The sequence below is a fragment of the Heterodontus francisci genome, chromosome 16 (genome assembly GCF_036365525.1).
Source record: "Heterodontus francisci isolate sHetFra1 chromosome 16, sHetFra1.hap1, whole genome shotgun sequence".
Classification (NCBI taxonomy): Eukaryota; Metazoa; Chordata; class Chondrichthyes; order Heterodontiformes; family Heterodontidae; genus Heterodontus; species Heterodontus francisci.
Window position 1 is genome coordinate 88,863,189 of NC_090386.1, and position 22,297 is coordinate 88,885,485.

Sequence of the window (22,297 nt, forward strand, 5' to 3'; positions counted from 1 at the left end):
CCTCATTATGCACTGTATCATTCTATGCCGCTGCCCATACAACACTTATTGCACTTCAAAATGATGTGTTATGCATGAAATGTTTTAAAATTAGTAATGTGATAAGATACATTATAAATACAAGTCTTCTCACGTCACAAATATTTAAGAACTGCTGAGGGTAGGTGGGGCATGGGGGTGAATAGCCCACGCACAAGTAGATTTGGGATGCTGGAATTTAAGCTCTGAAAATTTGACTTAAGTTTACAAAAATCATAATTAAATACACTATGTGCTGTATGATTCATCTTAGTGAATACAATAAACAAACATGGATAAGACCAACACAAACATGAAATGCTGGAAATACTCAGCAGGTCTGGCAGCATCTGTGAAGAGAGAAGCAGAGTTAATGTTTCAGGTCAGTGACCCTTCATCAGAATGGATAAGACCAAAATGCTCCTGAGTGTATTCCCAATTATGTTCAGTAATTGCACCTAGCCAGAGTACCCATTTTGTTCCATCCTACAAAACTGCTTTCCTGCCACTAGTTATCACATTTAAAAACAGACCAACCTCACCCATGCAATGTGGACTGATACAAATGTCCACAAGTCCCTGTTTCTATACAGAGCCTTCAACATGAAATTCAACAACGCCATTTGCACACAACTCTTACGGCATGCAAGTGATTTCTGCTTAGATTTTCAACCATCAATATTTCCATTCGCTGGAGTTGTACATAAATAGAAACTACCTTTCAGAATCAATAAACGCTTCCAGATTAAATTTATCTAGGGGCAGTAAGAAGCAGAGGGATGGATCTCTCAAGGAGTAAATAAAAATAATCAGTACAGGTACCAATGGGGGCGAGCCTGGAAGAATGGAACTACCCCTATTAAATATTTATACACAGGTTAGAATTCTGATTTTTATTTTGCTCATCAAATTTAGTTTGTATTAAATATATTTGTACAAAATTGTATCGTAAATCAAAAGATCAAGAACCCGTTCAAATTGTCATCTTGGTTTGTCACATGAAGTACATGTTCAGTACACCTTGCTGCATGGAGATCATAAGAAACAAAAGCAACAATAAATCTACTTGGAGCTCAGATAATGGAAATACATCACCTTGGCAACTATAAATCTGACCTGGGCTGCTCTGTCAAACTATAAATCTTTCTCACAGTTGTACTGAGGTATTGTCTATTCTTTAAATATAATATTAAATGCATCATTTTTTTAAAAAGCAGCATTACCCAGGTGGCAGTGGACCCTTGTTCACTGTATTTAACCCGCGGTCACCAGGAGAAATGGATGCAGCTGGTGGTGCTGCGCCATTACTGGGTTTTGAATCTGGTTCACTTGTTACTACAGCTGCAGGCACAGTGTTGGTCGTAGATGGGATAGAAGAAGGGCCATTCTCCAAGGGAGCTGAATGTCCATTTTCACAGCCTGTTGGCAACAGGAGAGTCGAGAATTAGTAAGATTTGTGCAAGTGACAAATATTATACATCACCCAGTGGTGTATTTCATTGCTAGTCATTTCCTGATGAGTAAATCTTTGTTACAATTCTTAACAGCTTTTCATGGTTGGAAGTGCAAACAGACTCAACACTTCTGCAATCTCTTCCAGCTCTACATCGCAGCTCACACCCTTCGGTCCTCCAATTCTTAACTTCTCTGAATCCCCACTCTTCTGCTGCTCCAAAAAATGAAGCAGCTTCAAGTTGTCTCTAACCCTGTGGAGTTTGCTTCCTAATCGCCTCTGCCTTGTTACTACTCTCTCCACTTTCAAAAGTCTCAAAACCTAAATTTTCAACCTATATTGTATCTCTCACTATAGCGCTGTATTTATTTCTCCTTGGGGAGGCACACGACTTGATATAAAAGCATACTGTTTTCAAACTTAATATGATGACAAATGTTTTAAAAGCTGCCTGAATTCTAATCTGAAAAAGGAAAGAAACTGCAAATGCTGGAATTCAGAGATAAAAATATAAATTGGAAATACACTGAATGTTCTATCTACATATGAGGTGGTTGTAAAGGACAAGAAAAAAATCACTAAGATTAATTTATTAGGAAATTCTAAAGAATTTTACAGTTTGTTTTGCTCAAGAGTTCTGTCTTCTGGTTACTGAAAACTGTATATCTGCATTCTGGTAGCAGATCCACCAACAGGATGATAAACTACTAATTGGTAACTTCCATCCCAGTCTCCTTTACAGCAGTTTTCATGTAACCTAACTTCACATCATTTCTCTTAGCATGGTTCAATAAAGGAGGGCGCTTAATTGCTCATTTGAATGATGCACAAGCATTAGGTTTTGATCATAACGAAGGGCTTGAAGAATAGCTGGCACAGAGGGATGATAGCAGCCAAGTTAATTCAGCATTAAAAATCAGAGTTGCTGGTATGAAACACTATACAGGAAATCTGAAGTACATAACTACTTCAAAGATTAATTATTTCGTGTGTTCTAATGACAAAGAGGAACTGAACCACTAATCCTCAGCAATATAAATAATGCATAAGTTAGCAATGATGAATACTTTATAGAAATGGACCCCTCTGTCTTGATAGTTCCCTCTTCTCTTTTAAAACCCTTCTTAAAATTCACTTCTTAGATAAAGCTTTTGATCGCCCTTCCTAATATTTCCCCTACCTCACCCTGCCCACCCCCATCCCCAATGCCAGTGAAGTGCCATGGGATATTTTTCAGTGTTAAAAGCACTATATAAATGCATGTTGCTATAGTAGATAGTTTTCAGTGTGCCCATTTTACAAAACAATCCCATGCTTGAGGATAAGCCAGTTTTTAAAAAAGCCTTGGGTGAAAATTAAAATGGAGTGCAGGAATATTTATAATTTTTAAAAGCAGTTTTGTAAGTAATGATAAATGCACAACGGAGTAGACTGTTTAGAATCCTGAATATAAGTTAGGATTAGAAGCAATACTAGGAAGATGTCAAGTTTTAAACAAGCTGTAAAGTACTTTTCCCCTCCTGTGGCAACCAATATAAAAGGAGTATTCAAAAAATGATTGAAAATTAAAATTGAGATTTAAAAAAAAAGTAATTAGAAAATGTCAAAATGTAACTGTTTTAAGCAATTAAAAGTAACATTTCAGAATTTTAAGGAATATCAAATAGAGAAACATAAGCGGGTAACCTCTTGCATGCAAAAATGGGCCAGGAGTAAAAGTCACCCATCAGCTCTGCCTTCTGTTTCAGAATATGTCAACATTTCTTTAGCTGACAGGAACACAAAAGCTGCTCCTCAGTACAGCGCTATTAACTTTAGAAACAGACCGATTGATCAGCTGGGACACCTCAAATTGAACTCTGATGTTTATTTACTGTTATGTAGGATGGTATAATGCAAATAGTTCACCCCAACACTATTGTAGTAACACATAAAACATAATCAAACACTGATGAGGGAAAAACAACGACAGGAACATAAATTGGAAAGATTTAAATATTGATGGATTGATGGAAACTAACATTATAACCCCTTCCCGAAACAAACATAGAAACAGAATTAAATCATAAGTATTGCCTCGGGTTTAAAAGAAACATGCATTTAGATGCTGCAAAAAATTACTGAATGCACTTTGACAAGTTCTACACCATTATGTTCCCGAGATGGATGACGTGATTTTCTGTTCACATTTTGTCTACTGAAACTCCCTCTGGCTCGCCAAAGCAATGACACCAGAATAGCCATTCCCAAGCTTACTTCTAACTTGCGTTAAACATTTATTTCCGGTTCAAATAAATGGCAATTTTTTTTTCTAAACTGGAAACTATAGTAAAGGATATAGTATTAAACAGCTTGGGTTTAGGATGGTTTCCAGTTGCTCCTCCACTTTACATGAAGGTGGTGGGAGAATGGCTTGATGGCCAAAGCCAGAATTTTAAAAGTACAAATATTTTAAAAGTACAAATATTTTAAAGGCTTCCTACAGAGGCCAGAGGGTCAAAAATTGAAAGTATATATTTGTATATATTGCAATACAGTAGTACAAGCCCAAGCTCAACGGAGCTGAGGCCTGTAGGAAGGACTGTGAGGATGTCGGAGTATGACAACTAAGAGTCAGAAATAAAATTTAAACAAACATATTTTTAAAATATACCCAAGGCCAGAGGGTCTAAAACTAGAACAACTTGCATTTGTATAGCACCTTTAATGTATAAAATGTCTGAGACTTTTCATGGGAGCATAAGCAGACAAAAATTGAAAGAGCCAAAGGAGGAGACAGGAGACCAAAAACTTGGTTAAAGAGGTAGATTTTAAACAGCATCTTAAAAACGGAGCGGTGGACAGATGAAGAGGTTTGAGTGACCTCAATTCAAAATTACTTCAAGTGCTTAGGAACACCCCAAACTCATGAAAGGCACTACATCTTACAAATTCTGTTTTATGGCAGGAATGACCCTCTGTCCCCAAAGGGTCAATTCACTTCTGTGATGTACCTGCTATACTGGCAGGTCTGGATGGGATCGCAGGTGGAGGTCGTGAGGGTCTTGGAGGTCTCACTGGCTTTGACAATTTTGGAGAAGATGATGGAGTATTTCTGCCATTCATATTACATTCGTCAGCAGACCTTGTTTCCACTGAGCCGTCTTGAGAGATGGCATCTCCATTTGTACTAGAAGAGATCATACAGCTCTGATCAGAATTCGTGGCACATCAGTGGAATGAAATGGAACCCAACTGACATTTCCAATGCCAAACCTTCAAGAGCAATTAGATGTTGCAACTGAAGTGAAATAAAGGGAACTTTCTAAATCATCTGCATAATTAACATACCATCCGAGAGGGCCTTGTGAGAAGTTCTTCAAGAATGAGCAGAGGATGAGACAAGAATGCTCATCTTCTCTTTTTTTAATATACAATATTAGCTCTTACACCTTTTGTAATTCTTACAAGATCTGATTCCAATAGGGGATCACTTACATTCACAACAACTGTTACACTGATGGCTCTCAGTAATTAAAGTGATAGATACTTTTTCCAAGTTTGGGAAACAACTTTCAAATTAAGGTAAAAATTTGGAGGAAATACAGCTTTAAAAAAATATTGACAATACAATGCTTAACATGATGAGAAATTATTCTAATGACAGATCCATTATGAGATTAGTTTTAAAATCTAATGTTTATGACTCCTTATTTATGTAAATGCATTGGAAGTAGTTCAGAGAAAGTTTACAAGACTAACACCTGGAATGGGTGAGTTGTCTTATGAGGAAAGGTTGGACAGGCTAGGCTTATATCTGCTGGAGTTTAGAACAGTAAAAGGCGACTTGATTGAAACATAAAAGATTCTGAGGGGTCTTGACAGGGTGGATGCAGAAAGGATGTTTCCTCTTGTGGAAGATTCTAGAACTAGGGGTCACTGTTTAAAATTAAGGGGTCATCCATTTAAGACAAAGTTGAGGAGAATTATTTTCCCTGAGGGTTGAGTGTCTTTGGAACTCTTCCTCAAAAGGCAGTGGAAGCAGAATCTTTGAATATTTAAAGGCAGAGGTAGATAGATTCTTAATAAGCAAGGGTGTCATGCAGGCCCTCATCTGCCAAGAATGAAGCACATTAATTTCACCACATGGACATTAAACTTCAAATTGTTGCTGGGAAGAAAAGGCGGCCTATTACAAGGAATTGCTAGGCCTCTAGCCAGAAAGATGTTTTTGCATACCAACAGACAGCGTTGGAACAAAGGGACCAGTCCCTGCTCCCAATACAGAACGGAAGTGGTCAGACCAGTTTAGTCACATGACTAACTGGCTGTTGCAGAGTTTTGAACTGAGAGTTTTAAATTGGAGAAACAGTGTGTTTGAAGACAGAAAGCTCCTGGATTAAGAACATCTCTCGCCTGTCTGCTCCCATCTCTTTCTCACCAGCTTTGGAAACTGCTGAAGACACATGAACCCCAAGAGAGAAAAGTCTCCTACAGTGAACAAGGATTAAGAATAATACTGGGCCCCAACAAAAAGCAAGAATTACCTACAAGCAAGAACTACCTACAAGAGGACTCTACAGTGAGCTCGAAGCACAGTAACAAGAAGCTCTTCAGATATTTCCTCAAACCTCTCCACTTTATTTTTCTTCTGCTCTTTTCTGTCCCTATCTGCATGTATGTACCGTATATGCATGCTAGTGTGGGTGCGTCGTGCATCCGTAGGCGTTAACCGAATTAGAGTTTAAGGTTTAATAAATTTCACTTTTCTTCTTTAAACCTAAGAAAGCCTGCTTGTGCTCATTTCTTTGCCTTATAATTGAAAAGCCATGAACAAGGATTCACCAAGGGGGAGCTCAAAACACAGTATGTTTAAAATTAAACCCTGTTACAGTAAGACCAGGTGAAGGCTGAAAGGGACCCCTAGACACCTTTCTCACCTAGTCGTAACAAAGGGGTGGGGGGTGAAAGGTTACGGGATAGGCGGGAATGTGGAGTTGAGCTTACAATCAGGTCAGCCATGATTTTGTCGAGGGTCCGAGTGGCCTTCTCCTAATTCGTATGACCAATCCCCACATGCTTTTAATCTATTAGCTTCCTCTAGTTTCTCATCACAATAATTTTGGTGAAATCAAAATATGCCGCAAAAATTAATTTGTGCAAAACCACACTTTAACAGAACCAAAGAATGGAAAATAGGGCTGGTTGTATACAGTACTATAACCTCCAACTGGTAATGCAATGGCTACTCTAAGTGTCTGAAGACTTTATTTCTAATTTGTAATTCACAGTTTAACCCACCCCATTTATACCATTGGGTGGTTTCATCAGTAATGGCCATGACAGCATAAATATGGACAACATTAGTGACATCCTACCGCACCTGTCACTACCAGTTCAAGCAGGTATTAAGGCACATGAAAAATTTCTACATGCACCAAGCATACTTTTTTGTGCTTGGACTATTTTATACGAAAAACAGAGAAGTCAGGGTACTTAACACATTTTGATTGCCAGGATGAGAGCCAGTGGGAAGAAAGGGGATTTTTTTTTTTCTTTTGAATTGTGAAACCCCCATGAAGAATCAAGCTCCATAGTGCAGGTCATTAAGATTAAAATAGTAGAGAAGAAAATATAAGTCAAAAAGTTAGGTGACACCTAGCTTGGGTCTCAATAATCTGTACAGTGTCGGAGGGACAGAAGACAAGGAATGGGGATAGGTACTACAGGCAGACGACAGTCATGGTTTTTGACCACCAGAGATTGGCTTCCACCTTTAATTTTTAGTGTTGGGAAACTCAAAGCTGCTGCTTACTTTTGGAAACTCAGAGTAATTTAAGGTGGACTTTGTGAAATTGTACTATTTACTGAAGCAAACTAGAGCCAATTCTAACATAGATTTGCCAATTTTACTATAAAACTGGGTATAATTGAATGTCAGCAGCAGGTTTTACCGCTTCATTGGGATAGATACTAAACTATGATGAGGTTCCCTATTAAGGAATGGTTCACATACATAGGTTACTGTAATTTAACTTTAGGGCTCAGAGTCATCATTATGGCCTTTAAAACTGAATGTGATCTGTATGCTGTTGAAGAGAACAAAAGAACTCAGATAGCCAGGTCTTACCTTGATGGGTTTAATACACATGCCTCACTGCCACATCTGGAACTCTCATTTAGTGAGCTGCCTGAAAGAAATCAAAGAATACAATGAAGTTACGAGAACTGAGTTTGGCAGTGAAGTAATAGAAGGATGGATTCCAACCTCACTGTCCATGCCAGCTATCACACAGACACAAGTTACCTTTCCATCAGGAGATCACCACAAAGCTACTCCTTATACACCTCACACATCACTAGTTTCAAGAGGTTTTCAAATCACCTGGCTTCCCAATAGTTTGTGCATGTTCTGAGGCGACCAGGAAAAGGGCAGGCTGACAGAAAAATTAACTTCAAAAAAAATACACGGGTACATAAAAAGGGAAAACGTTTTCAGGTAGGCAGGAGTTTTATTTTCTTCATTTGGGAACAAAGTGATGAATGGGACAAATGTGGTGCATCTAGTGGTCTAAAAAAGTGTCCAGAAAATAGCTCTCATACACTCATTTAGCAGGTATTCAGCTCTCCGCAATTTGACCCCCTTGGCAGTCCATTCCACATTCACCACACCACATGAAGTGGTTAAATTTAAAACGTCTTTTCATCCTACCATCTACCTATTTTTGTCAGAAATAAATCTAGGCAGAAGCACATATGTAGTTATCCACGATATCATACTGAACTCTCTGACATTGAAAATGTTAAAGGAAACCTGTATTTTATTTTCAAACTAAAAACTTGAGTATTTTAAAGGGGACAGACATCATCTGGGCAATATTCCCTCCAAGATGAATGTGTGTGAGTGGTCACACAACAATCTGGAATGCACCAAGCTTTCAAATAAAAAGGCTACGCACAACTTCATCAGTTTTTTGGGAGAAATTTCTGGCATAATGTAAGTCATGACATATTAAATTGTAAAGTGTTCATGGACAAGAAAGTAGGGGTCAGGTGTTTGTAGATGCTCAGTACCAAGAAAACTTAAGAGGAAACATTGATTCTGGCTCTGCCTCATTGACACCCGAGTTATTGATTTTACAAAACACTTCAAAGTTTTTTAAAATTCATTCATGGGATGTGGGCATCACAGGAAAGGCCCAGCAATTATTGCCCATTATAATTGAGCTTGAGAAGGTGGTGGTGAATCACTTTCTTGAACACAATGGAGGGGCTTGCTAGGCCATTTCAGGGGACAGTTAAGAGTCAACCATATTGCTATGGGTCTGGAGTGAGATATAAGCCAGATTGGGTAGGTCGAAAAGACATTAGAACCAGCCGGATTTTTACGATAAAAAAATCCGGTAGTTACATGGCCACCATTACTTATACTAGCATTTTATTCCAGATTTAGTTTAACTGAATTTAAATTCCTCAGCAGCCGTGGTGGAATTTGAACGAGTCTTTGGTTCATTAGTCTGGGCCTTTGGATTACTGGTTCAGTAACATAACCACTATGCTACAGTTTCCTTTTACTGGAGTAACTGCCACAGATATTTGCATTTAAGGATATTTTAAATTATACATATTTGAAACACAGGGCTATGCTGCATTCACTTCCCAAATAAAGGACTGCATCTTTCCCTAGGATGCAGGCACACACACTGCTTTTTCTGATATCTGCAAAATAACTTGGATATTGGAATACAGAGTAAAATTTAAACATCTGCTAATCATACCAAATGGAGGTGTGGCAGACAATGAGGACGATACACAGAGGGTGGCGAGTGCCTGGAACTTGCTGCCAGGGGAGGTGGTGGAAGCAGATACGATAGCGACGTTTAAGAGACATCTTGACAAATACATGAATAGGAAGGGAATAGAGGGATATGGGCCCCGGAAGTGCAGAAGGCAGGCATCAAGATCGGCGCAGGCTTGGAGGGCCAAATGGCCTGTTCCTGTGCTGTACTGTTCTTTGTTCTTTGATACCAATCGACTGCAACAGGACATAGATAGGCTAGCAGAATGGGAAGACTAGTGGCAGTGGAATTTAATATAGAGAAGCATGAGGTGATGCATTTTGGTAGAAGGGATATGGAGAGGCAATAAAGAGTGTACATGGACAGATGGATCTGGGGATTCACGTGCATAGATCTTTGAAGGCGGTAAGACATTGTGAGAAGGTAGATGGCAAAACATATAAGGTCTTCGGCTTCATAAATAAAGGTATGAGTACAAAAGCAGGCAAGTTATGCTAAACCTGTATAAAGCCCTATTTAGGCCACAACCAGAGTATTGCATTCAGTTCTGGTCATCACACGCCAGGAAGGATGTGAGGGTCCTTGAGAGGGTGCAGAGGAGATTTACCAGATTGGTTCCAGGGATGAGGAACTTCAGTGACAAGGTTAGGTTGGAGAAGCTGGGGTTGTTCTCCTTGGACCAAAGGACAATGAGGGGAAAGGGGGGCATTTGATAGAAATGTACAAAGAAAAGTTGGTCCCATTAGCTGATGGTTCAAGGTCTAGGGGACACAGATATAAAGTTCTGGGCAAGAGATGCAGAGGGGATGTAAGGAAGAGATTTTTTATGCAGCGAGTGATAATCACCTGGAACGCGTTGCCTGCGTAGACAATGAATGATTTGAAAAAGAAATTGGATGGGCACTTGAGCGAAATAAACTTGCAGGGATACGGGGATAAAGCGGGGACTGTGACCGATTGGATTGCTCTACCAAGAGCCGGCATGAACCCAATGGGCCGAACAGCCTCTTTGTCCTGTAATGACTCCATAACTTTATCGCTTTGAACTTTGACAGCGGTCAATGATACAGAACGCTTTGTATTTGAATTACTTCTTTAAGTTCAGGAACACTCATTCTTCTGTCAGTGCATCACATAATTGCTAGCAACCTTCACAGTAACAGTTAGTCTGACCCCAGAGACAAATATTGCATCCACGTAAATACAGCTGGTCTTTTCAGACAGGCTATTTGAAAACAGTCTTTTTAACATTCCACTATAGCAATCCTACAATAGGACCAACTGCAATCAAGCGAGAAAGACTAACACTTGCCTTTATATTGTACCTTATCAAAGCTGTCAAAAGTCTCACATACAATGGTATAGACAAAGTAGTTTGAAAGGTTCAACCTTTGACCCATAATCAATTACATCATTGGAACATATTATCCACAGAACATGTATGTTGGTGAAATGGGATTCCAATTTTCTTACATACTTTTTGCAGCTGTAGTGTCACCATTAGTTAACACTTCTGGATCTACAGTTAACCCATCCAAGGACACAATAAGTTCACTGGCTCCGTCCAACATATCGCGTTCATTGGTGAGTGGTAACTTTATGACCACATCATCAACTGAAAAAAAGAATTTAGAAGCAAAATTTGAGTGAGGGACACCACACTGTGAACAATTCATTATTTGTTCTCTGCACGAGACCAACTGCACTAATGCATGTTATATAGGTCTGCCGTACCAGAGATGCAAAATGCTTCATACAATTAATCATTCAATTGGAATGTTATCATGCACAAACACACCATTGTTCACCATCAGATTCACTGCTGATTAAAAAAAGGGACCATAAAGACAGAAAAACAAATACAATAAAATGAATTCAAGGCTGTAACTAGATACTATACTTCAGGTAGCTGCTAAAAATGCTCAAATTTTACTCAGTTAGAAACACAAGAACAAGAAACAGGAGCTGGAGTAGGCCACATTGTCCTTCAAGCCTGCTCCAACATTCAACATGATCTTTTAACTCAACTCCACCTTCCTGCACTATCGCTAGATCCCTTAATTCCTTTAGTACCCAAAAATCTATCGACCTCTGTCTTGACTGAGTGTCCACAGCTCTCTAGGGTAGAGAATTATCAGGATTCACAAACATTTGAATGAAGAAATTTCATCTCATCTCTGTCCTAAATGGCTCCTTATTCTGAGACTGTGACCCCTGTGTTCTAGATGCCCCAGTAAGGGGAAACATTTTGACTGCTTTGTAATTATTCCCAGCCAGCCATTATTACGTGACTACAGGGATGCTATTGCAACTTTGGAAGGAAAGGCTAGGAGGAGCCTCTTAGTGATCCAAGTCTCTCCCCATTGTATAAAGAAAATTTAGTAGAATTTGGACTGAGGTGGGACCACAGCACATCACTTGCTTGGCTAGGAATGCACATTGCCAAGCTGGTAGCATGATTCCTGGAGCAGCAATTAAGAGAGTGTGAAGCTGCAGTCTGTTTAATATAGAGCTGCTCTGAGAACACAGGAAAAATCGCAGTGACTTTGTGGGTCTTGTGCTGGTAACAATCTTTTAAAAAGTCAGTAAAAATTCTGTTGAAGTTAATAATTTCTTCTATAAAAAGAGCACTTTGAACAAAGTGTACTCCTTGTATACAATCCTTCCCTTTTAACACTTTAGGGTGAATATTATGCAACAGATTCAGTAAATCTGGACTGACAGCAGCTGTCAACATAGAACAACCAAAACAGGAGACAAACACAAAGTTAGCAACATATAAAAGTAAAAAAATCAAAGCAATAATCTAATCTTAGGGTTCAGAGGATACCTGCCAAAAAGAATAGATCCAAGGGTAAATACACTGTGCAGTTTGACATTGAGCCAAACACAGCAGGGACGACGTAAAGTTCAATCGTTGAGCTGTGGTGAGACTGCTGGCACGAGTTGAATATAATATATAACATTTATAAAGCACCTTTAACATAGCAAAATATCCCAGGGCTCTGCACTGGACCATTATCAAACAAAATTTGACACCGAACCACATAAGGAGATATTGGAGCATGTAATCAAAGGCTTGGTCAAAAAGGTACGCTTTAAGGAGGGTTTAAAGGGGGAAGAGAATGAGAGAAGCAAAAAGGCATAGGGAGGGAATTCCTGGGATTCGGGCCCAGGCAGCTGAAGGCACTGCCACCAACAGTGGCTAGAGATGCTACAGTTGGCTTCAGCATCTCTGGGATGGGTGAGCCAACCAATAATCTTAACTCCTGATTCCTATTCGGCAATGTGTGTGTATGCATGGGTGTCTGGCAAAAACAGGCTTAGCTGCCTGAAACCATACAGGGGAAAATAGCTTGCTGACACATTCTAGACACTCATAGCTGAAGACTGGTCAATTGGGCAAGGTACTGGTAGGCTGTCAGCAACTATGGAATTGTCATTACCTACAGGGAGAAAGGAAAAAAATTAAATTAAGTTAGGGCATCTGAACCACAAGTAGATTGTAGTCATCCAATCAGTCCTACATATTTTTATTTTCTATTTAAGCCTATTTTGGAATGATTTTTTTAAAACTCCTAAATACATGTGGTAACTCAGCAACTGCCGAAGTAGGCTGGATGATAGCATGGTATCGTGGAGAAGGAGAAATTATGTATTAACATAAATAACATTTCAGAACACACAACAAAAAGTTTGAGCTTAAAAAAGAAACTTTTAAAGTAAGGATATGACACTACATGCATGAAGTGTGCCCAGTTACAAACAATGGGAATGTTGCATAGTAGGTAAAATGCAACCAACCACTGACGAAATAAGTCAAGTCCATTCTCATTTACAATGAATTTTCATTGTGAGGAATGGCAAAATATCCCATTCTTACTATTCATTATGGGGCCATATTACAAAAAAAAAATGCTCCAATTCTCATTTATGTAATATGAGGCTCAGAAATCCATCTTATTTACATTATGCAATTGATTCCAGAACACAATACGAATAGGCGCACCTGTGCAATCTTGTCCTCACGCAGTTTAAACTTGTGACATATTTCTTGGTTGTGCTCCATTCTCCAGCATCCCAGATAATGCCCAGTTGGTGTATTCCAGCTAGGCTCATCCTTCAGCCAGCAAAGGGCTGGGTAACAGAAGCAGCCTGTGTCATTTACATTACTGCTTGCAGCTTGGGGGGGGGAAAAAACTGCAAGGAAGTACTCTGTGCATCGGGTGGTGGCAGAGCTCTCCCATTTATGTAACAGTGCTGAAGAGCACAACAAACTCACATTTCATATTATTTGACTTCAATGTCTCACAGACATCCAGAGTGGCACATCCGAGGAGGACGTCCGATTTTAGCGTCTGATGGCTCCACACTCTGAAAGTGATCATGCTGAATGGTGTTACAATCCTGCGTGAATAAAAAGTGAAAAAAACAAGTTATTTGAAAAAAAACCAATAAACCTTCCGCTTTTATCAATTCTTTTGGGTACCTCAACTGAACGTGGGAATATGACTCATTTGTAGGCCTCTACCAATAGCAGTGCTCAAGGAATAAAGGAGGAGCCACATAGTTAAACTTTCCCCTAGGTTCCACTGGGAAATGCCACAGCCTCTGCTTAGTCCTTCCACAATTGGAGACAAACCAAGAACTGAGCAAAGCTGGACTTAAATTTATGGCACTCAGCCATTTTACACTGTTTTTAATCTGCCAGTTGTGCACCTAGGTTTACACAAAGCTGTACAGTGACAGCCAGTGATGGCTTAATATCAGTGCCACACAATAAGAATGGTCATAAGGACAATGTAACAAAGGTAGCCTATGAAACTATAGTCCAGCAAGAAACCAATATCTTCAGAAGAGATGGGAAGGGAGGAGAGGAGAGAAAATTGAGGGAATAAAAACTTAATTTGGGATTTGACAAAAAAAAAAATCTTTCCTTGCACCTCTTCAGCAGCTCATGTGTGGCATTAAACCCTACTAGAATGTTGCCAGGGCTCGAAAGTTGCAGCTATGAGGAAAGATTGGATAGGCTAGGGTTGTTTTCCTTAGAACAGAGGAGGCTGAGGGGTGACTTAATTTGGGTATACAAAATTATGAGGGGCGTAGACAGAGTAGACAGGAAGAATCTACAAGATCTACAAGAGAAGGGATGATACTGGACCTAATCCTAGGGAATGAAGCCGGACAAGTGGTAGAAGTGTCAGTGGTGCAGCATTTAGGGGATAGTGACCATAACTCCAAGATTTAAGGCAGTTTTGGAAAAGGACAAAGATGGACCGGAAATAAAAGTACTGAATTAGAGGAAGGCCGATTTCAGTATGATAAAACAGGATCTGGCCAAAGTGGACTGGGAGCAGCTACTTGTAGGAAAGTCTACATCAGACCAGTGGGAGTCATTCAAAAAGGAAAGAGTGAGAGTTCAGGGCCAATATGTTCCCGTAAAGGTGAAGGGTAGGACCAACAAGTCCAGGGAACCCTGGATATCAAGGGATATAGAGGATTAGATAAGGAAAAAGAGGTTTATGGCAGATTCAGAGCACTGAAAACAGCGGAGGCACTAGAGGAGTATAGAAAGTGTAGGGGGGGGTACTTAAAAAAAGCAATTAGTAGAGCAAAGAGGGGACATGAAAAAACACTGGCGGGTGAGATAAAGGAAAATACCAAGGCATTTTATAAGTATTTGAAGAGCAAGAGGATAACCAGGGAAAGAGTAGGGTCCATTAGGGACCAAAGTGACATCTGTGCATGGAGCCGGAGGATATAGGTGAGGTTTTAAATGATTACTTTTCATCTGTGTTCACTATGGGAAGGATGATGTAGGTGCAGAGATCAGGGAGGGGGACTGTGATAAACTTGAACAAATTAGCATTGAGAGGGAGGATATATTAGCAGATTTAACAGGCTTAAAAGTGGATAAACCCCCAAGCCCAGATGAGATGTATCCCAGGCTGTTATATGAGGCAAGGGAGGAGATAGCAGGTGCTCTGACACAAATTTTCAGATCCTTTCTGGCCACAGGAGAGGTACCAGAGGACTGGAGGACAGCGAATGTGGTACCATTATTCAAGAAGGGTAGCAGGGATAAACCAGGTAATTACAAGCCAGTGAGTCTAACATCAGTGGTAGGGAAATTATTGGAACAAATTCTGAGGAACAGGATTAATCGTCACTTAGAGAGGCAAGGATAGTCAGCATGGCTTTGCCAGGGGGAGATCGCATCCAAAAAATTTGATTGAATTGTTCGAGGAGGTGGCTAGGTGTGTAGATGAGGGTAAAGCAGTTGACGCAGTCTGCATGGAATTCAGTAAGGCTTTTGATAAGGTCCCGCATGGGAGATTGGTTAAGAACCCATGGGATCCTGGGCAATTTGGCATATTGGATTCAAAATTGGCTTAGTGGCAGGAGGCAGAGGGTGATGGTCGAGGGTTGTTTTCACGATTGGAAGCCTGTGACCAGTGGTGTACCGCTGGGATCGGTGCTGGGACCCTTGCTGTTTGTAGTGTACATTAATGATTTAGGTGTGAATAAAGGATGTATGATCAGTAAGTTCGCAGATGACATGAAAATTGGTGGTGACGTAAATAGTGAGGAGGAAAGCCTTAGATTACAGGACAACATAGATGGGTTGGTAAGACGGACGGAGCAGTGGCAAGTGGAATTTAATCCTGAGAAGTGTGAGGTGTTGCACTTTGGGAGGACTAACAAGGCGAGGGAATATACAATGGATGGTAGGACTCTAGGAAATAGAGGGTCAGAGGGACCTTGGTGTGCTTGTCCACAGATCACTGTAGGCAGCAGCTCAGGTAGATAAGGTGGTTAGGAAGTCCTATGGGATACTTGCCTTTATTAGCAGAGGTATAGAAGAGACGGTTGCCCACTTCCTTCTGGAATGTGACTTTGCAAAGCAGGTGTGGAAAGAGATGCAGTGGTTTTTGTCGAGGTTCATCCCAAGCAGCTCTGTAACACAGGAGTCTGTGCTCTACGGGCTGTTCCCAGGGACGCACACCGAGATAAACATCAACTGCTGCTGGAGGACTATCAATTTGGTGAAAGACGCCCTTTGGTCTGCCCGAAACTTGCTCGTCTTCCAGCGCAAAGAGTTGTCCACGATTAAATGTTGCAGACTGGCACATTCCAAGGTCCAGGACTACATGCTGAGGGACACACTAAAGCTTGGGGCAGCCGCAGCAAAGGCTCAATGGGGAAAGACCACTGTGTAAGGTCCCCCCACCAAGCTGAACTGAGGGGCTGGATCCATGGAAAACCCCTCGAACTGTATCCAGAAAATCTTTGTGTGCTGTAAAATGTATATGGGTAGGAAAAATGAAATGGAAGGGTGGTGAGGCAACTCATCGAACCTGTATTGAAGGAAATTGATCTCCTTTGCACTGTTTGTATTTTTTGACTTGGTGACGTTTGGAACTGTTTTGTAATTTTTTTTTTTTTTTTTTTTTACAGATTTTTATGAATAAAGTATATTTTGGAAATAAAAAAAAAGCGGAGGCATAGAATACAAGAGCAGGGAGGTTATGATGGAGCTGTGTAAAATGCTAGTTAGGCCACAGCTGGTGTACTGTGTATAGTTCTGGTCACCACACTATAGGAAGGATGTGACTGCATTGGAGAGGGTGCAGAGGGGATTCACCAGAATGTTGCCTGGGCTGGAGCATTTCAGCTATGAAGAGAGACTGAGGGTTGTTTTCCTTAGAGCAGAGAAGGCTGAGGGGGGCCTGACTGAAGTATACAAAATTATGAGGGGGAAATGATAGGTTAGATAGGAAGAAGCTTTTTCCCTTAGCGGAGGGGTCAATAACCCAGGGCGCATAGATTTAAGGTAAGGAGCAGGAGGTTTAGAGGGGATTTGAGGAATTTTTTTTCACCCAGATAGTGGTCGGAATCTGGAACGCACTGCCTGAAGGGGTGGTAGAGGCAGGAACCCTCACAACATTTAAGAAGTATTTACGAGCACTTGAAACGCCATGGCATACAAGGCCATGTGCTGGAAAATGGGATTATAACAGATAGGTGCTTGATGGCTGGCACAGACATGATGGGCCAAAGGGCCTCTGACTCTATGATCTGTTTCCCCTAGCAGAGAGGTCAATTACCAGGGAGAGGCAATAAATACCAGCATTGCCCATATCCCAAGAAAAGTATTTAAAAGATTTCAGTAGCCTTGCTAAAAATTTATGTCATCCATGATTGGGGAGGGGGAAGAGTTGGCAGCTCAGGTGCGACATTCCCTATGGTCAAACAGCCCACTTAAATGCTCACAAGATAGATAAAGTTTCAGGTGAATAGAAGTCACAGTATCTCACTTTGTGATCACCAAATTAATGAGGTCAATGACTTTTTTTTTGTATTCAAAAATCATAAATTACTGTGATTGAAAGTGACCATGTTTTTATTTTTGCTCTGAAGTTCTCAACACTAAAAAAACTGAGAGGCATCATCTGCATTCAACAGATTTCTTCCAGTTAGATACACAATGACAGCGTAAAAAGTGCCTGACTTCCCAACATACACTGTGACATGTTGTTTCCACTTGGGGTTGTGTGTGTTGATAACCTTCTCAGTTTTCTTCGATTGGCCATCGACTGCCACTTCCACATAGGGACTGGGCCCAAACCAGTTCTTCTTATTTTCTTTCAGCTTTGCACAAATAACTGACAAATAATGAAAGACAAACTTAGAGACAACAAATCTTTAAAAAGGAGTGCTATTACAGAACTGAAATACAATAATAATTTTACAATTGCATTTTTTTAAAAACATAACTAGCCAATTGCGATTATCACTAAACAACCCTACATGAAATCATCCAAATAGAAATTAATTGTAAAGTAATCAAGGACCAATTGGATTAAGTGTCCTGGCCAGCGTCTGTCACAACAGCTAGTACCAGCAAAATCGCATCCCAAGAAAACAACCACATTTGACAACAAGCACATGGAAGTGATTACAGGGTAGCAATGTCAGGGTGCAAGAATTTGTAAATGAGTCCTTCATGTAGATGGTTGAGATGGCACCTTTGATGACAGTACTGTCCTGTAGCTGATGTAGGCAGGAGTTTTATTTTCCACGTGGGCAGAACAAATAAAGAAACTAGGCATTCCTGCCTCTGAAGCCCCAATCCAGTTTCAAAAGTTACATATGAGATAGCAACAACTATAAAATCCTCTTTACTGAGATTATTCCTACTGACCTGGAAGGATACATTTTAAGAAATATGCTAATATACACCGAACATATTTATTTAAAAAATGTTATGACCTGATACAATAGGTGACAGCAAACTGGACAATAGCAGCTTTTGAAAGAAATAAAGTAAGCGAGCCCCACGCTCTTCATTTAACAGCTCTCTGAGTTCAGGAGAGACTGGAGAAGAGCCTGTGTGATGCCAATACTTAAAAAGAGCAATAAGCCAGAACCAGGAAATTACAGGCTCTGTAGGTTGACGACAGTCAAGGACAAATTGTCTCAAATTGGCTTTTGGAATATAAGACTGCATAGCAAGCTAAAGGCATAGTTAATGAAGTGAATACTTTAGAATCTGTGTAAATACAACACCTTATCTGCTTGCTATTAGTGACTATTCTGAATAATAGTCATTCAAACAGGAAAGTAGGGTATAGGCTGCTATTAACAAGCAATTGATATTGGGGGGAAAAGTAACAATGTGCTGGAAGACCAATGAATGGAGACCACAAAGCTTGGAATAAATGTTCAAACCTACAAATCCTTGTGTGTTAAGATTTCGATTGTGGCCATATCTCTGCAGGGAAACAGTTAAGTGCAGTTAGAAACTTCAATCTAGCAGAGGTGGAGTGGGGGAGGGGCGATGTAATATCTGACCCATGTGCAATTGCTAGCAGCAGTCTTAGTGACACTGGCAGAGGCCTGTCACAGGTTTCCCAGTTACAGCTGGTGCATTCTTGATCAAAAAGGGGAGAAAAACAAATACAAAAATTGGCACACCCCTTCACAATGAATAAACAAATGCTCTTCGAAACCCACCTTTTATTCCAAGTTGTGATTTTGTTGCATGGTTGCCTGCTGAACCAGAGCTTGTACCATTTGTGGCCATGGTTCGGGCTGCATGAGAAATCTAAAAAAGAAAATCAGCTAGGGTAAAAGCGCCTTTCAGAAAATAATGCGCACAATTATGGTATTAGCCTAGAATGGGTTTGTTCAATATAATTAGCATTACTGTACACTGACAGCACTGCGTGCATGTATATCGAGGGCAAATGGGCACTGCAAAACACAAACATCACCACAAACTATCATAAGTGCTGGAACAAAGATTCAAAATCCACTGAGTTGCCAATCTCAGCTTTGGGTAATCAAAGGGTGGGGAAAATCAACTCCAGAATCACGTCTGTGCCACTTTCACTCACCTTAATGAGGTCAGAGTAGAGACATTGAGGCTTGAAATAAGCCAGCCGCCTTGCCCAGCTTCTCAACTACAATTGATGGAGATCCCATGGTGAAAACAAAGGAAATTATACCCATAAATTACAACACTTTCTTGAAAGGGGCAGGAAATTTAAAAATTCCTGTGTAAGCAGGAGAAATACAAGTCAATTCCCACTATCCAGCATCCCTGGTACCAAGTGGTTCATATGGACCAATTCAGATAAACCACAGTAAAGCAAAGTACGAACATATGAACAAGGAGCTGGAGTCAACCACGCAGCCCTTCGAGCTTGCTCCGCCATTCAATAAGTTCATGGCTGAACTGATTACTCCACACTTCCACCTACCCCCAATAACCTTCCACCCCCTTGCTTATCAAGAATCTATCTACCTCTGCCTTAAAAATATTCAAAGACTCTGCTTCCACTGCCGTTTGAGGAAGAGACTTCCAAAGACTCATGACCCTCAGAGAAAAAAATTCTCTTCATCTCTGTCTTATATGGGCGACCCCTTATTTTAAATAGTGACCCCTAGTTCTAGATTCTCCCGTAAGGGGAAACATCCTTTCCACATCCACCCTGTCAAGACCCCTCAGGATCTTATATGTTTCAATCAAGTCGCCTCTTACTCTTCTAAATTCCAGCGGATACAAGCCTAGCCTGTCCAATCTTCCCTCGTAAGACAGCCCACCCATTCCAGGTATTGGTCTCATAAACCTTCTCTGTACTGCCTCCCATGCATTTACATCCTTCCTTAAATAAGGAGACCAGTACTGTGCACAGATGTGGTCTCACCAATGCCCTGTATAGTTGAAGCATAACCTCCCTGCCTTTGTATTCATTTCCCCTCACGATAAACGATAACAATCTATTAGTTTTCCTAATTATTTGCTGTACTAGTGATTCATGCACTAGGACACCCAGATCCCTCTGCATCTCAGAGCTCTGCAAGCTCTCACCATTTAGATAATATGCTTCATTTTTTTTCTTCCTGCCAAAATGGACAATTTCCCACTTTTCCACATTATGCTCGATTTGCCAGGTCTTTTCCCACTCACTTAACCTATCTATATCCCTTTGTAGCCCCCTTATGTCCTCTTCACAACTTACTTTCCTACCTATCTTTGCGTCATCAGCAAATTTAGCAACCATACCTTTGGTCCCTTCATCTAAGTCATTTATATCAATTGTAAAAAGTTGAGGCCCCAGCACAGATCCTTGTGGCACATCACTGGTTACATCTTGCCAACCAGAAAATGACTCATTTATGCCTACTCTCTGTTTCCTGTTAGCGAGCCAATCTTCGATCCATGCCAATATGTTACCCCCTACACCATGAGCTTTTATTTTCTGTAATAAGCTTTGATGTGGCACCATATCCTTTCCTTCTGGAAATCTAAGTACAATACATCCACCAGTCCCCCTTTATCCACAGCACATGTAACTCCCTCAAAGAACTCCAATAAATTGGTTAAACATGATTTCCATTTCACAAAGCCATGTTGACTCTGCCTGATTAACTTGAATTTTGCTAAGTGCCCTGCTATACAGTCTTTAATAATAGCTTCTAACATTTTCCCCAAGACAGATGTTAAGCTAACTGGCCTGCAGTTTCCTGCTTTTTGTCTCCCTCTCTTTTCGAATAAAGGAGTTACATTCGCTATTTTCCAATCTAACGGACCCTTTCCCGACTCTAGGGAATTTTGGAAAATTAAAACTAATGCATCAACTATCTCACTAGCCACTTCTTTTAAAACCCTAGGATGCAGTCCATCAGGACCCGGGGACTTGTCAGCCCACAGCTCCAACTATTTGTTCAGTACCACTTCCCTGGTGATTCTAATTTTCTTGAGTTCCTCCCTCCCTTCTATTTCCTGACTTACAGCTTATATTGGGATGTTACTTGTATCCTCAATAGCGAAAACCGATGCAAAATCTCTGTTCAATTCATCTGCCATCTCCTTATTATCCATTATTAATTCCCCAGTCTCACTTTCTAGCCACGTCTGATCCCATATCAGCTTCCCTGCTTCTACCCAATTCCTCCCAATTCCCTTCCTGATTCCAGCCCGAATCACCATATAGAGCCACTGCTGCCCACGCATACCTAACACCACACAGATCAACCTCCATTTGAGTTCGCAAGCACTGCTGCAGGAGTTCCATTTGTATATCCTTAAAAATTTTCATGATTTCATCAGCTAAAAACTGAGCTGAAATCTACAGCCCCCACCAGCCCAGTTTGGTCATACATTATGAAATTACTCAGAAAAACACCACTTCAGGACAGAGGCATAGACCTAAACCAGGTGATCCGTATCAATTGCAACACTTCAACAGGCTAGTGCTGAACCACAACTGGAAGCATCAGCAGAAAGGAACTCTAATCGCTTCTCTTCCATAAGGATCCTGTAATCAGTTACAGAGCAGAATGCAGAGTCAAACAGCTGAGGTCAGCAACACTGGTATACAAATTGAAACTTGACTGTAATTACTGAAAGTTTGAATATTCTCAAAGTAGACTGTGCAGGAAAGACCAAAAATAAAAAGTGCTGGAAATACTCAGCAGGCCTGGCAGCACCTGTGGAGAGAGAAGCAAAATTAACGTTTCAGTCTGTGACCTTTCATCA

At 40.5% G+C, this 22,297-nt stretch overlaps 1 protein-coding gene across 1 annotated transcript in view; it reads right to left on the reverse strand.

Moving 5' to 3' along the window:
- The window catches only part of LOC137378345 (E3 ubiquitin-protein ligase Itchy-like), a 123,493-nt gene that overhangs the window by 48,712 nt on the left and 52,484 nt on the right, over positions 1-22,297 (reverse strand). The window contains exons 2-8 of the mRNA XM_068048607.1: positions 19,267-19,357; positions 17,774-17,915; positions 13,532-13,656; positions 10,727-10,864; positions 7,581-7,641; positions 4,465-4,640; positions 1,242-1,437 (exon numbers count right to left, since the gene is read on the reverse strand). Coding sequence (XP_067904708.1) covers positions 1,242-1,437; positions 4,465-4,640; positions 7,581-7,641; positions 10,727-10,864; positions 13,532-13,656; positions 17,774-17,915; positions 19,267-19,336 — 908 coding nt within the window. The 5' untranslated portion in view covers positions 19,337-19,357. The remainder of the gene's footprint in view (positions 1-1,241; positions 1,438-4,464; positions 4,641-7,580; positions 7,642-10,726; positions 10,865-13,531; positions 13,657-17,773; positions 17,916-19,266; positions 19,358-22,297) is intronic.